Here is a 15297-nt window from a genome sequence, read left to right on the forward strand (position 1 = left end):
TGTCCCGCAATAAACATATTGCCTGCGTTCCATCTCTCTGTTGTCTTCCTGGACTTCCCCTCTCAGGCCAGCCCTTTTCTCCCCACCTCCAGTGGGCCATCAAGTGTCTCCTGGGATGAGCAGCAGGGTTGTGGGGTATCAGGATTGGCAACAGCAAGACTGGCTTCTTTGGAGCTGGGTCCTGCCCTCTGAGCTGGAATTGGGCCTCCCTGGGAACACAGGCTGGGCAGAGAGGGTGTATGTATGACTTAACATCCCAGCTCGTGACTGTACCACTCAGGGCTCTCCAGGGGACAAAACAATAGGACATGGGGAGAGATTTGCTTTAAGGAATTGGCTCATGCGACTGTGGGACTGGCATGTCTAAAATGTGGGGCAGCATGACAACAGGCTGAAGACTCAGGTAAGAGTCAACACTTCTGGCTGGGCATGTGGCTCAGGGACAGAGTGATTGCCTCCCATGCACAAGGCCCTGAGTTCAATTCCAATATCACAAGAAGAAGAAGAAAAAGTAGATACTGCAATGGAGCCTAAAATCTAGCTCTCGTCAGGGTCTCAGGCATGATTTCTGTGTTGCGGTCGTGAGGCAAAATTCCACCCCTGGGAAACTTTAATCTCTGCCCAGAAGGTCTTTGGCTAGTGGAATGGGGCCCGCCCGTGTTATGGAGAGTCATCTATCTGCTCGACTGTGAATGTCAGGCACATCTAAAACAACACCTTCACAGCAGCATCTTTGCAAGTGTTTTATCAAGTCACTGAGCACCATAGCCTAACCAAGTTGACATATAAAATTAACAATCGTAACCACTTTTTAGCCGTTGGAAGGTCATTGACCAACTTCCCTGAGCCTCTGTCTTCTTACCTGTTAAAGTGGGGGCAGCAAGAGCCCTTGCCTCAGGCTTCTCACGAAGATCAAACACCGTGATGTACATGAAGGCTGGCATCTCAAGAAAAAGGGGTAATTATTGTGTCTCTAAACACAAGATCACTGTAAGATGCACCATTATCTATGTACCAGTGCGTTTATTGTGTTGGGAGGGTGGGTTTGTATTTTTGAGACAGGATCTAATTATGTTGCTCAGGCTAGTCCTGGGCTCAAATAACCAAACATAGCTGAGACTACAGGTGTGCACCACTATGCCCAACTAAAAACTAAAGCCAAAAGCCAGGTGTGGTAATCCCATCAGCCCAGGAGGCCGAGGTAAGAGGATTGCAAGTTCAAAGCCATCCTCAGCAACTTAACAAGGCCCTAAGAAACTTAGACCCTGTGTCAAAATAAAATATAAAAATGGCTGGAGGTATGGCTCAGTAGTTAAGTGCCCCTGGATTCAATCCCTGGTACCAAACAATAAGAAAAGAAAAAGTCTTGCCAAGCCCTGGGGATGTAGCCCAGCAGTAGAGTGCCTACTTGCCCAGTATTTCTGAGGACCTGAGTTGCATCCCCAGCATCACAAAAAGAAAAGAAAAAATCCCCCATCAACTTAATGACAGTGCTTAAAATGCCATGGATTCTATTCAGGAGTGTTTAAAAATGTCAAACTGTGTAGGTAGAACCACGGAAGACACATCCACTGTCATAGAGGACATCAGATTCCTGCCCTTCCCTGAAGGGCTCTCTCTGGGGCCTGTCCTGCTCTCCGCCACTAGGTTCCAGGAAGAGAACCACCCGGAGAGCTGGTGTCATTGGTGCTGCGAGGGATTTGCCAAGCAAATGTGCCTTTGGTTGGGGTGGGGAGGCATGGGGAGATGTGTGGAAGTCCCAGGAAGGGTGCTTGGGGACCATGTCTATTGGCAGGTGGAGTTGGGAACTGATCTCTCTGTGTACAAGGCCCAGTGAAGCAGGAGGCTCTGGGTTTGGGAAGATTAGAGACAAGTCTCATTTACCAAGAGCATCTGCCTCACTGTGGGCAAATCCCTCCCTCTTTGGGCTTCGGTTCCCCACCTGTTTCCATGGAGATGGTTGAATTGATGGCTGAGTTTGAACTCAGGGGGAAGATGGGCTGCAGAGTCCCTGGCCCCTGCCTTCAGCTGGAGGGATTTCTCCCACACACGTGTGTTCCATTCAACATTTGGTCGATTCCCATGCTGGGGGTGGGTGGCTAGGAAAGGGTTTTTTTGTTTGTTTGTTTGTTTGGTTTTTTAGTAACAGTGACGACCTTAAAGGCCCTCCCAAGGGCTGACATCTGGCTGAATCCAGAGGTTTTCAAACCTGAGAAAGCTGAAGAATGAGTGGCCTGGAGACCTAGAGGGGTGGCGTCCTGGAATCTGCATTTTTAACCATCTTCCTGGTGACTTGAGTACAGCATTTCCTTGAAGAAGGAAAGAAGGGTTAAACGTGCAGGACACAGATTCCATGCTCACAGGAAGAGGGCAAGGAAACGACATCCCAACCCAAGCTCAGCCATCTGAGCTCTCAGCCTCAGCTTTATCTTGCACTTAACACTCTTCCTTCTCTTAAGTATTTCTTTCACTAAGCTGTGTGAAGGGTTGGGAGGCTCAGGCTCCTTTTCCAATGAGAACTTGCTTCTATCCAGGTTAACATTTGCAAGTGACCAGATTAGGGGTAGGGCCAGGCTTCCAGTGCCTCTGGCCCTTGAGTTTTCAGGCCATCTCTTCAAAACTGTTTCCTCTCTGGTCTGCTCTTCTCCCTTAATCCTTGTGGGACTGGCTCCTTACCTTTCATAGCAGTGATTCTCAGCTAGAGTCACTGTTGTGACCCAGGGAACATTTGGCAGTGTCTAGAGATATGATATATTCAATTGCAAAAGGAAATGGTCTTGGCATCCAGGGGGCAGAGATCAGGGGTGCTGCTTAACATAATTAAATGCACAGGACAAAGAAATGATCTGGCCTGGCACAGCGGCACACTCTTGTCACCCCAGCGGCTTGGGAGGCTGAAACAGGAAGATCACAAGTTCAAATCCAACCTCAGCAAAAGTGAAGCACTAAGCAACTTAGTGAGATCCTGTATCTAAATAAAATACAAAGTAGTGCTGGAGATGTGGCTCGGTGAGTGAGTACCCCTGAGTTCAATCCCAAGCCCCCTGCCCCCCCCCCAAAAAAAAGAAATGATCTGGCTGCCCCCGGTGTGATGGTACACACCTGGAGAGCCGCAGTGAATAAGGGAGTCAGTTCAAGCTCCTGCAATCTGAATCGGCCTTGCCACCCCACAGGGCCTGGTGCAAGGGTTTGGAATGAGAGAGAAGACCCACAGTGGCCCAGCGGCCCATCCTCTGTGGGAGCTCCCCATGCACTGGAGGAGCTTGACTGGAGGAAGTTGGTGCCCTAGCAGAGTGGGAGTGATGAACTCCAAGAGTCAGGGTGAAGGTCATGAGGAGCCTGGGGTTAAGGGCGCCTGCGTTGAGGTGTCGGGGTTGGGGCCTCCCGCTGCATCTTGAACAGTGCTGGAAACACACTGGTAGCTTTTTGGAAGCCATTGGTATACCTGTTAATCTCTATCTGTGTAACTCCCCTGAGACCCAGGAGGGGACGGTTATATTAACCCATTTTACACACAGGAAAGATAAGGCTCAGCAAGGCCCAGGACTTGCCCACTTGGCTTACATGTTGGTGGAGGCACTCCCAACCCTTTAGTCTCACTGCCTTGGGATTGATGGGGAGGTGAGGGCGGCGGGAGCGCATACCGAATCCTTTAGGTAAGTTACAGCTGTTCCCCCACCTACTGCTGCGGAGCCTGAAGCTCAGAGAAGTGAATGAACTTCCCCAAGGTAACACCAGTACCATGTGACAGAAGAGGTATTAGAGTCCTGGCAATGTGACTGAGTCAAAATTCCTAAGTAACCACTCATCTCTTCTGGCTCCCAGGAGGCCAGTGAAGTGGATGCTTTCCTCCAGCTCACTTTCCGCCACTTACCCCAGAAACTAGCCTCCATCAGGGAGAGAAGCCCAGTCCTTTACTCTCAGTGCTCCGCCCCCACCTTTGCTGTGTGACCTTGGGTGAATTTCTTCCCTTCTCTGAGCCTTGGTTTTCCATATCGGAAATACACAGTTACAACTGGTTGAGAACTGAGATCCTGCTGTCCTAGGTTCTGCACTTCTGAGATTATGTGGCAACATGGGCTTAAGAGGTCCTTCCCTGCCAACAATTTGAATTTGTCCTTGAATAAATTATGGATATGAAATCTCTCTCTCCTTCCCTCCCCTCCTGCCTCTTCCTCTTCCTCTTCCCTGCCCTTCCTCCCTTTCTCCCTCACTCAATTTTCAGTCTAATTATGGGTAACTCTGTGTTATTTAGAGACTTATTATCCAAGCTCATTATGAGTAATTATTCAGTCTGGAGGGGAAACAGCAACACTGCTAGTTTAATTTAATGCTTACCTAGTTCACTTAATTAGCAATAAGTCTTGGCAAAACGTTGGAATTCGTGGGGTCCTGGCTGGGTGGGTGGGTGAGAGAGGCTGTTCTTGGAAAGACAAACAAGGTCTCAGGGTAGCCTGTGGGAGGAGGCGAGGGGAGGGTAGCCAGTAGGCTGGGCCTAGTGTCCGTCCAGGCTGCCCCAAGAGTGAAGGACTGCAGATTGCACGGGGCCAGAAGAAACTTAGGGGAGGAAGCTATGGGAGACCAACCTTACACATGACTGAGTCACACTCCCCGGCTGGGTGCTGAGGCGCTCAGTCACAGAAATGTGGGCGGTGTCTCGTGCATGGGTGTGTCTTGCTACAGCCCCCTGGGTGAAGCTATGCTCACCTGTTCCTTTGTAATATAACCCCTTGCCCTGTTTAGGATAGAATCTTCCATGGAAGTGCCTTGTGTGTGTCCCCTCCTCTTACTGTGCCCTTGGGTGTGACCTACCCAGGTGTCAGTCAACCTGCTGACAGTGGACATCATGAAGATATTCAGCCCCCTGAAACCTGACCCCTTGCCTCATTTGAATAGCTTCTCCTCAATAAAAGGGGTCAGCGGGTGCTCTCACGCTCTCTCTTTCTGCGGACCCTTAAGGTCCCAAGGAGCCGTCACAGCGACCCCAAAGAAAAAGATATTTGTGTCTCTTGTGTGGTTATTTCATGCAGCCCAGTTTAACTGGAGTGACCCCTGAGCCTTTTAGTTGAAAGAACAGAAACCCGGCAGGAAACACTTATTAAGCACCTGCTGTGTGCTGGGCAAAGCTTATTCCTTATTCCCCGAGTATAGAACTTGTACATTCAGGATAATTTCAGTCCCCCTGCCTTTGAAAATTTGCAGTATGTTCTCTTTTCTCTGTGTGTCTGTGTGTGTGTGTGTGTGTGTGTGTGTGTGTGTGTGTGTGTGTACATACTGGGGATTGAATCCACGGGTGCTTTACCACTGAGCTACATCCCCAGCCCTTTTTATTTTATTTATTTATTTTTATTTTGAGACAGGGTCTTTCTAAGTTACTTAAGGCCTCACTAAGTTGCTAAGGCTGTCCTTGAACTCCTCCTCCCTCAGCCTCCAGAGTCACTAGGATTACAAGCTTCCTTTTAGTAATCTTAGAATAATTTTGACTGGTTAGGGGAAAGGATTTCCTGTCGATTTTACCATGTCTTTTACCTCTCTCACAAGGGAAGTGCCATGCTCAGGGCTTTGGGCAGGTAACAAGATACACCTAGAAGTTCACATTGCTTGGCTGTGACTTTTACAAATAGTTTTCCTCTACCTATGGCAAATGATATTGACTGTCCACATATGGAAGTGACCTAAAACTTTCCATGATAGTAAGAATAAGTGAACTGTCATACAGAAAAATATTGGGTGAAAAGACGTCAGGTTGATACCCAGAAGTGGCAGACGCTTCCAAGGAGAAAGGAGATGAAAACAGGGCTGTTCGGTGCTCTGGGTTAGGGATCGTCAAGCCAGGGACAAGCGGGCCACCCTTCTCCACCCCTGTGCCCTGTCCGGCCTGGTTTCCCATCAGTCATAGGACATCTGCTAAACCGGAACGCTGCCTCGGAATCCTCAACCCAAGGCTCCAGGGCCTGCCAAAGGATCAGAGTGGGCCTCCTGATCCCTTCCCCAGCCCCTCCTAGCTCCTCCCAGGGGCCCCGCCCCAGCCCAAGACCTCCAGTCCCTCCAGCCACTCCACAGCCCTTCGCCATCTCCTGGACTGTCATTTCCTTTCAACCCCTCATGGTTCTCCTGAGGCCTAAAGAGATGACTCCACAGCCCAGACGGAACCCCTCCCCAGGATAAGCCCTGGTGCTGCACCCTGGGGTCTGCCCTGCCTTGGAGATTGGGCATTTCCTGGAGGTATGTCTGCCCCCCTCACCCCGCACCCAGAGTACTCAGATGCTTATCCTGTGACCCATCTGAAAGTCCCAAGTGAATTGTCTTTTTAAAGGAGCCTTTATGGTATGCACTTGTCATCCCAGCTACTTGGGAGACTGAGGCAGGAAGATTTGAGACCAACCTCAGCAACACAGCAAGACCCCATCTCTGTTTCCTGGAGAGGAGGGCAGGGCAGGGGAGCCCAGAAGCGTGTCACCATGGACTCCCTGTGGCTTCTCCCAGGGCAGGAGCATTACAGTTCCTATTCATGGTCCCCTCTGGGGTCTCAAGGCCAATGCCTGGCCCATGCAATCATCCTTGGGGGCTTTCCCACCCCCACCCAGCCAGAGGCTGTCCCAAGACACCAGGAAACAAAGAGTTTCTGCAGTGAGCAGTATCTGCTCTCATTCAGTTTTATTGGTGGGTTTGTATCCTCCCAGAGCCCCGTACAACAGCTCAGGCCACCCTCTTGCTCACGCGCTCATAAGTCACACCGCCGACGGTGGAGATCTGAAAGAAGCAACCAGAACAGAGGACGTCAGTGCAGTGACAGAGGCCATTCACCATGGGGCACAACTGAAGGAAGACCGGCCTCCAGTGCCACCCTGAGTAGACAGGGCAGGCACCACTTGGCTGTGTCTTAGGTGCCCAATCTGTTGCAGGAATCACTGTGCAGGGTCAAGGTGGCGAACAGGTAGGTGTAAGGGGTGACGCGCTGGGTGCTAACCTGTCACCTGTGTTCACTTCCTCTCACCGACCCAGGCAATTCCCCTGCAGGATTCCACTGACCCTCCCAGCAGCCCTGGGAGGTCGCCCTGTTGCATAGGGGAGGAAACTGCAGGCTCCGAGAGCTTCGGAGATGGTTTCTGTTCTTGGGCACAAGCCTGCCTCTTGCTCTCACGCCCTGTGCTCTCCCTGCGCACTTCACAGGCTGAGGAGCTTTGCTTCTGGGAATCAGGACCCCCTGGCTGACATTTCATGTAAAAAATGTACCAGAGCATTCACCAGATCCTCCAAGAGACCATTTTCACCCAACGGAAGAGGGATACTCACTTCCTTTTATACTTGTGTAACACTATACATCTATTCAGTTATTTTTTAAAAAGTAAAAATGAAGGGAGAGAGAAGACCTATTGGCCTGGAAAACAGCCTAGTCTAGACACTGGGGGATGGGATTTGCCTCTGCCACTATTAGCTGTGTGGCCTTGGGAAAGTCACCTGCTGTATCTGAGGCTGCCTGGTAAAGCTTCTTTATAAAACAGGAATAATGGAAGGCACTGAGCCTCTTAGGCACATTCGTCTTTATATTAATGCCCCCATCCCAATTCATAGTTAAGACCCCAGTTCCCAGTGTGAGGACATTTGAAGACCGGACCTTGAGGAGGTAACTGGGTTACAAGGGTGGGGCCTCCTGATGGGAATACTGGCTTTCTAAGAAGAGACCAGAGACAACCTCTCTGTCTGCACTTGAGGAAAACAGGAAGAGTGCCCACACCAGCCCCTAACAGTGCCGCCCCTTGATCTTAGACTCCCCAGCCTCCAAAATGGGGAAATTAAGCCACCTAAGCTAGGACAGGCAGTTCACTCCCTCCCTCCCCATCAGGCTCCAGAAGAGAGTGGTCGCAAAACAAGGGAAAGAGAGAGAGAGATCAGAAAGGGGCGGAGGGGAGGTAGGTGTCCAGTCCTGCCTCCCTCATCAGTGCCCTTCTGGAGAGTTCTTCCTAGCCCTACGCTGGACGATTTCTCTTCCCTTTAACCTCATTTCTTCTCCCTAGGGAAAACTCAGGGGACCAGGGAGAAGAGGCAGAGGGGAGGCCAGAACCCCCCCAGGCAGCACTTCTGACCAGGACTAGGCTTGGAGAGTGTGGGAGAGGCCAGTCCACAAAGACAGGTGGTCAGAACTGCCAGCATTAAGGAAATTTTTTCTAAGTAATTGCCAACATTTTACAGTGTGGAGAGACAAATGCAAACTTCCAGCTTCTTTTGAAAAATCAGAAAATGTGGCAGGAAGGGCCTGAAGACCCCTGTGGGAAGGGAGTGAAATCGCAGCTGCCCCCCGGAGGGGCCCACCTGCACCACCTCCTTCATTTACATTCTGGGAAGGGTCCTGGGAGCCAGCAGACGTGTGCCCCTCACAAGTGGGGCGCTGGAGTCAGCTGTGCTCCCCTGGAATCCCAGCCTTCTCATCAAAGCTACATGCCTTCTTGCGGATCCCTTAGCTTCCCTGTGAAATGGAGATAAAAATCCCCCTCTGACAGAGGGTGTGTTCAGATCAAAGGAGACATGTGCACCCTGCCCTAGGGAAGTTCCAGCTGCCCACACACTGACCTTGAGGGGGCCGTGACTGGGGGTCTGATGAATCAGTCCCCGAATCCAAGGGTCTGATACTCACCTCCACCAGCTTGTCACCCACCACCTCGGAGGTGTGGTGATAGTTGGGGAAGTCCACCACCAGCTTACTGCCCTCCATCTGCACGGTAGCCTGGAAGGGAAACACGGAACCTGAGCCACAAGAACCCTCCAAGCAGCTCAGCCCAGCCCCTCCAGGGAGGAAGAGCCCCCGGCAGGCCAGCGATCCTCTCTAGGAGTCTGCCTGGACACAGACTTCCAAAGACAGAGATGACCTTGAGCAAGTCCCTTAACCTCTCCGTGCCTCAGTTTACCCATCACTCAAATGGAGCAAGTGGCTACCTACTTCATAGGGGTGCTGGAAGGAATAAGTGATAAAGGGGACTAGGTGGGGGGAGCTCAGTGGTAGAGCATTGGCTTAGCCTGTGTAAGGCTCTAGGTTTAGTTCTTAGCACCAAAAAATATTATTAAATAACAATCTATGCAAAGTACTTAGAACAGTGCCTGGTGCACGGTGTAGTTAAGTGTACAGAGTTAGCCATGGAGCAATATTATCCAAGGAATTTGATTACTAGCATTGTAGTCATTAACAACCTAAATATCCAGCCTATTTTATCCACCAGTCAATACCTAAATACGTATCAATGGGGGAGTGGTTAAAGAAATTAGAGCTTTTCTGTACTCTAGGATAATGTGCTACTATGAAAAAGAATAAAAATAATCAATATGCTGACTCACAGAGGTTCTCTCCCAGGAGAGGTTAATTTTTTTAAAAAACCTAAATGGGTCTGGGGCTAGAACTCAGTGATAGAGCCCCTGCTTAGCATGCACAAGGCCCTCACTTGCAGCTCTACCCCCTGCAGCAGCCTGTGGTAGTCTAAACTGGGCTCAACCCCCAGCAAGTTAAAAAAAAAAAAAAAATAGGGCTGAGGTTGTGGCTCAGCGGTAGAGCACTCGCCTAGCATGTGCGAGGCCCTGGTTCAATCCTCAGCACCACATAAAAATAAATAATTAAATAAAGATATTGTATTCAACTACAACTAAAAAATAAACATTTAAAAAAATAAAAAATAGAAGTGGCGGTACATGAACATCACGGTGACTTACTCTCCACCTTGGCAGCCTGAGGAGCAGGGTACTCTCATGCTCATGTGGAGGTCTACCGAGAGGACCCAGAAGGGGTGGAAGGCCTAAGGGACTAGCCCTGGTAGGATGGGGACAGCCAGCCACTTTCCCTTCTCTGCTACCCATGATTGATTACAGCTTCAAACCTGGGTGAGAGGGGCTCTGGGGAAGCCCTGCTCTAGACTAGGGGGCAGCATAATAAGGGACCACAGAGGGTCGAGCAGGGATTTGTCAAGATGCCCAGAATTCTGTCTGAAAGAACCTCCTGGCTGAATGCTTTAGTGACCTGGCAGTTCCGTGTCCCACCGGGGACTCGTGTGCGCCTGCAGAAGCAGTGCCCTCTGCAGATAGCTTAACCATTGGCACACTGCACGGTTCAGGCCGCTGTCCTGTGGCCACTTACTGGATGCAGAGTCTTAGGTCCATCGTGTGGCCTCCCTGAGCCTCATTTCTTTGCCTCTAAAACAAGAATAAATTACTGACCTCTCAGCCCAGCTTTCACTGTGTGCCAGGCACCCCGCAGGTGCTTCTGTGCATCATGGAGCTGACTCTTCTCCATGGCTCTTTGGATCAAGGACCACACCTGGTGCCATGTCCTAGATATCTGAGGCTCAGGGAAGTGAAAAGAGTTGCCCAAGACCCCACCCCACGGTCGCCCATGAGAGATGCAGCTTCCAATCTTGCTGATATGGATAACAGGGCCTGGGCTCCATATCTCTCTGCTACACTGAAAGGCAGCTTCACAAAGCAGCCGTGCTCTCTGGAGCCAGACCACCTAGGTGTCGAGGCCTACCCTTGCTGTGTGACCAGGGACAAGCTATTTAATCCCAGGACTCAGCTCCTGGGGAGAGCCATTGTAGCAGCTTCATAGGATTAACAAAGCTAAGAGGTATGAACTATTCAACCGACTTCTAGGTTATGTTATATTAGGTGCTCAGGAAGTGTTAGCTAATGTTATGGTCACTATAGTGTCCATTATTGACAACGGGCATTACACACCAGGAGTGTTGTTAAATTCTCAGGTAATTGGAGCTCTTAATGCTGGTGGCCACACTGTAGAGAGACGTCTCAGTCCGAGGAACACGGAGGTCCCATCTGAGATGGAGAAAGCCAGAGGGTGGGGAAGCGGGAAAGGGTGGCCAGGGGCCTCTCACCTTGAACTTCTTGCCGCCCATGGTCTGTATCTCACTTTCCTTGCCGATGGTGAATTTGTTGGTCATGATGTGGCCCCCAGAGTAGGACTGGGCCCAGATGAAGTCCTGCCCATTCTGCTGTATCTCCGTGATGGTCTTGAAGTTGCGAGCCTTCTCGATCACCTCGCTGGATTGACCTGGGCCGGGTGACAAAGAGAGGGATCACCTAAGAACTGCTGTTTGGAGCTCTGTGGTTTGGGGCTAGAGCTTTTCCTCCCAGTGGCAGGCCAGCCTGCAGGTGAAGAGCACAATGACAGAACATGCCTTCAAAGTCCTACTGTGCCATGAGCCATGTGGCTGAGACATGTGGCCACCTCTCTGTACCTACATGCTTTTATCCAGGCAATGAGGATCATCAGACTGACCTCAGGCTGGGGATGTCGCTCAAGTGGTACAGGGCTTGCTTAGTGTGTGATCCCTAAAAATCCTTAAAAACTAAAAATAGGGTCTATTTCACAGGGTTGTGGCAAGCATTCAATGTCATTGTGTCTTTTAAAGCTCCTGGCACTTTATCTGTTCTTCATCAAAAATAGCTGATCTTCTAACAGTAATTAGAAACATAATAGAAAATTGCCAAGTTCACAAAGTTCTAGAATGAATGGGACCTTCAAGATTGTCTTCTAATTCTCTTTTTTCTGTTTTGTTTTGTTTTGTTTTTACTGGGAATTGAACCTAGGGGCACTTTTACCACTGAGCAACATCCCCAGCCCTTTTCATTTTGTATTTTGAGACAAGGTCTCACTAAGTTGTTGAGTGTCACTGGAATGACAGGTGCGAGCCACAGAACCTGGCTTGTCCTTCTAGTTTACAGTTAAGAAAATGGAGACTTGGGGCTGGGGATGTGGCTCAAGCGGTAGCGCGCTCGCCTGGCGTGCGTGAGGCCCGGGTTCAATCCTCAGCACCACATACCAACAAAGATGTTGTGTCCGCCGAGAACTAAGAAATAAATATTAAAAATTCTCTCTCTCTCTCTCCCTCTCTCTCTCTAAAAAAAAAAAAAAGAAAGAAAAGAAAATGGAGACTTAAGCCAGGTACGGTGGCTCATGCCTGTAATCTCAGCAGCTTGGGAGGCTGATGAAGGAGGATTGCAAGTTCAAAGCTAGTCTCAGCAACTTAGCAAGGTCCTAGGCAACTCAGTGAGACCCTGTCTCTAAACAAAATACAAAAAAAGGGCTGGGGATGTGGCTCAGTGGGTAAGCACCTGCTGGGTTCAATCCCTAGTACCAAAGGGAAAAAAAATGGAGACTTAGTCAAGTATGGTAGCGCACACCCATCATCCCAGCAACTCGAGAAGCTGAGGCAGGAGGATTGCAAGTTTGAGGCCAGCCTGGGTAACTTAGTAAGACCCTGTCTCAAAATAAAAATAAAAAGGACTGGTGATGTGACTCGGTGGTAGAGCACCCCTGGGTTCAATGCCTGGTGCTGGGGGGTGGGGTGGGGTGGGGAGGAAGGGGCTTTCCAGTGTGGCAGAACAGGGTCTAGACCTGAGTGGGCTCACTTGCAGCTCTACCCCTTGCAGCAGCCTGTGGTAGGCTAAACTGAGTCACTAGTCTCTCAAGCTGCCAGAACTCTCCAGAGGGTTCTGCCTCTACAGGCCTCAGGGAACAAGGGCCCTACAGGCAAGAGGTGACCACCAAGAGGTAGTGACAGATCCCCCAAGCTGTTCACCAAGTCTGGGCTGGTACACTGCCTCAGACTTAGATGGTGCCCCGAAACTTCCATGGGATTGTCCCTGGTTCCTCACATCAGATCGTAAGTCAAGCCAGAAAGTATGAAACCCTGAATCTCTCTGCCCACCGCAGCACAGGTAGTGGCCTGTGTTTGTTGAATGACTGAGTGAAGAAGTGACTTATCCAACCTGGTCTCTATACTAATCTCCCTTTGTCGTCTCTCCCCAGGCAGGACATGACAGGGTCCTGGAAGCTAAAGACCTTTTCCACTGACTTGGGCAAGTCATGCTGAGTGTCCCCATAGGTGACATTGACATTGGGATAGCTCTTGCACACAGCAGGTGTCCAACAAATGTTTAAATGAATAAACACCAAGTTTCTCATTCACCAACAAAGCCTCCAAAAAATTACTAACTATGTGACCTTACACTAGTTACTCAACTTCTCTGCGTCTCAAGTTTTCCATCCATAGAAATACTAATATTCTATAAGTATTTTAAAGTTAAAGGTTGTCTTATGGTTTCTGTTATCCTCAGAGACAGCACAGAGTAGTTGCTCTACAAATGTGTGAGTGAATGAGTAAGTGAATGGATGAAGTCCTGTCCCGCTCTACCCAGGATTCTGGTTCTGGGCCCAAGTTGGCCGCCTCGGGCCTGCCCCGGGGAAGGCGTACTCAGGAGGCCACTCACCCAGGCGCTTCATGAACTCATCATAATTCTTCTCACTCTCCAACTCGAACTTGCCGCTGAAGGCCATGCTGCTGGGAGGGCTGGAGGCCAGAGAGGAGGAGCAAGCAGAAGAGAGTCGATGCTGGGCCACCCGGAGTCTCAGCTTATAAACGCTCCCAGCTGCTGGGGCTCAGCCCCCAAATCACCCCATATCTCCCGCCTGACCCTGAAGAGGAAGCACTTGCTGCTTTATGATGTGGGCAGGGCCCGGAGGGACAGGGCCCTGCGGTTATTCACCTTGGGGAAATGCCAGGTGTCAGACATTGCCCTTCCCTGCAAGCCCAGGGTCAGGACTGCTGGAGGGTCTGAGGAGCCTGCCCCCTCTCTGCCCGCCCCTCCCTCCATTCACCCGTGTCCTGCCCTTCTGTCCTCCCATCTCCCCTTCACTCATTCACTCCCTCCACATCGAATGCGGTGCACTGAGCACCTACTGTGTGTGGGGCCAGCCCTGAGCAGGCACAGATGACTGAGACACACACTTCTCTAGTCTAGCCCAGGGACAAGGCACAGGCCTGCAGTGCAGGATGTGAGGCGTCCTGAGCAAGGAGCAGGTGTGTGGCCTGGGGCGCGGGGAAGGAGTCCCAGTTTCCAGCCAGGGGCTGGAGCATCTTTGGGGAGGAGGTGGCACTTGATACAGGGCTTGACAGGTGAATGGGATTTGGATGCAGAGAGAAGTTGCTGGAAGGTTAGAGGAGGCTGAACAAAGGGATATTCTAGAATGAGGGGACAGTGTGACAAAGGTGGGAAGGGCCACAAAGAAAGGAAACAAGGTCTCTGCAGCAAAGAGCCCTGGAGGGGAACAGACAATAAGGATGCAGATGATGCAGCCAAAGGAGAGCAGCAGCCAGGATCCAGGGCAGAAAGGGAGGGGGAGTGCCAGGGTGCCCTGAGGACCTCTGGGTGCCAGGCGCTGGACCACGAGTTCCACGAATTTCACTTTATTCAAGCTTCACCGTGTGAAGGCGCTCTGGGCTCAGACCCTTGACTCTGTCCCGTCTTCCACGTGGGGCCTCCAGATCCTCAGTGGTAACTGTGCCCTGCCTGATTGTGGCATGTTCCCTGGATCAAATGCAACAGGCAGGCGAAGTACAGGGCACTCTGCAAAGATTCGTGGCCTTCCTCCTTACCATCAATTAAGGAAACTTTGGCAAGTCTCTCTCCTTTTCCTGGGTCTTCTCTCCATGAACCCCTTCATTTCTATCCAAAGTAAGCTCCCTGGGGATATAGCTCAGTTGGTAGAGTGCTTGCCTTGCATACACAAGGCCCTGGGTTCAATCCCCAGCACCACACACAACAAAAATGTTGTCACCCAAAGTAGGCTCTACCAGACCTGGGGCTAAGCAGTTTCTGAATTTATTTGAGGAAAAAGAAAGGATTTTGCCACACATGGTGGTAACCGTGCCTTAAAAATAAATAAATAAATAAATAAATAGACAAATAAGTAAATAAATAAATAAATAAATAAAAGGGCTAGGGATGTAGCTCTGTGGTGGGGCACTTGCCTAGCACACATGAGACCCCAGTTCTAAAAGGGAGTACTGCAGGATAAAATCATAATATATGCAGCTTGTTTATTATGCATTGGGCACACTGTTGAGTGTTTAATGGTTTATGTTATTTAATCCTCAAAATGGCTCTGTGATGTAGGGACTCTTATTATTCCATTTTGCAAGAAGCAGACAGAAATTCAAAGAAGTGTAGCTGGGGTCGTGGGCAAGAAGTCGCAGGATGCTCCTGCTGGCCTTTCTAGCCACCACTTCACTCCGTTTCCCATAGACCTCCTGCATGGGCACAGCTGTCTCCTCCTCAAGGGCCACATATCTAAGGTCATCATCAAGAACAGGATGGAGTGGGGCAGGGGGTATTGGATTGGCAATGGGACGCCTGGCTTAACCACACTCCTCCCTGCCTCAGGAGACGCCATGTGCATCTGACTGCCATCCTCCATCCACCCACACCTCCTTCCTTCACTCTCTTCCTGGGGTACAG

The 15297-nt window shown here is 50.4% G+C and overlaps 1 protein-coding gene across 1 annotated transcript; it reads right to left on the reverse strand.

The window, feature by feature from the left end:
* Positions 1-6677: 6677 nt before the first annotated feature.
* On the reverse strand, positions 6678-13342 carry FABP6 (fatty acid binding protein 6). The gene is made up of 4 exons (XM_081300958.1): positions 13270-13342; positions 10872-11047; positions 8636-8725; positions 6678-6753 (listed from the first exon to the last, which is right to left on the reverse strand). Exons 1-4 carry the CDS (start codon positions 13334-13336, stop codon positions 6700-6702), a joined length of 387 nt encoding a protein of 128 aa, XP_081157084.1. The 5' UTR covers positions 13337-13342; the 3' UTR covers positions 6678-6699.
* Between the last annotated feature and the right edge of the window lie 1955 nt (positions 13343-15297).

This window comes from Spermophilus citellus (genome assembly GCF_964194105.1).
Source record: "Spermophilus citellus genome assembly, chromosome: 1".
Classification (NCBI taxonomy): Eukaryota; Metazoa; Chordata; class Mammalia; order Rodentia; family Sciuridae; genus Spermophilus; species Spermophilus citellus.

Bases quoted from the DNA above. Each gene is read 5' to 3' on its own strand.
- FABP6 (XM_081300958.1), bottom strand. From the start codon at position 13,336: ATGGCCTTCAGCGGCAAGTTCGAGTTGGAGAGTGAGAAGAATTATGAT. The intron at 8,726-10,871 runs GTGAGAGGCCCC...TTTCCCTTCCAG, and splicing joins TGGGCGGCAAGAAGTTCAAG to GCTACCGTGCAGATGGAGGG. The intron at 6,754-8,635 runs GTGAGTATCAGA...TGCTTCTTTCAG, and splicing joins TGGGTGACAAGCTGGTGGAG to ATCTCCACCGTCGGCGGTGT.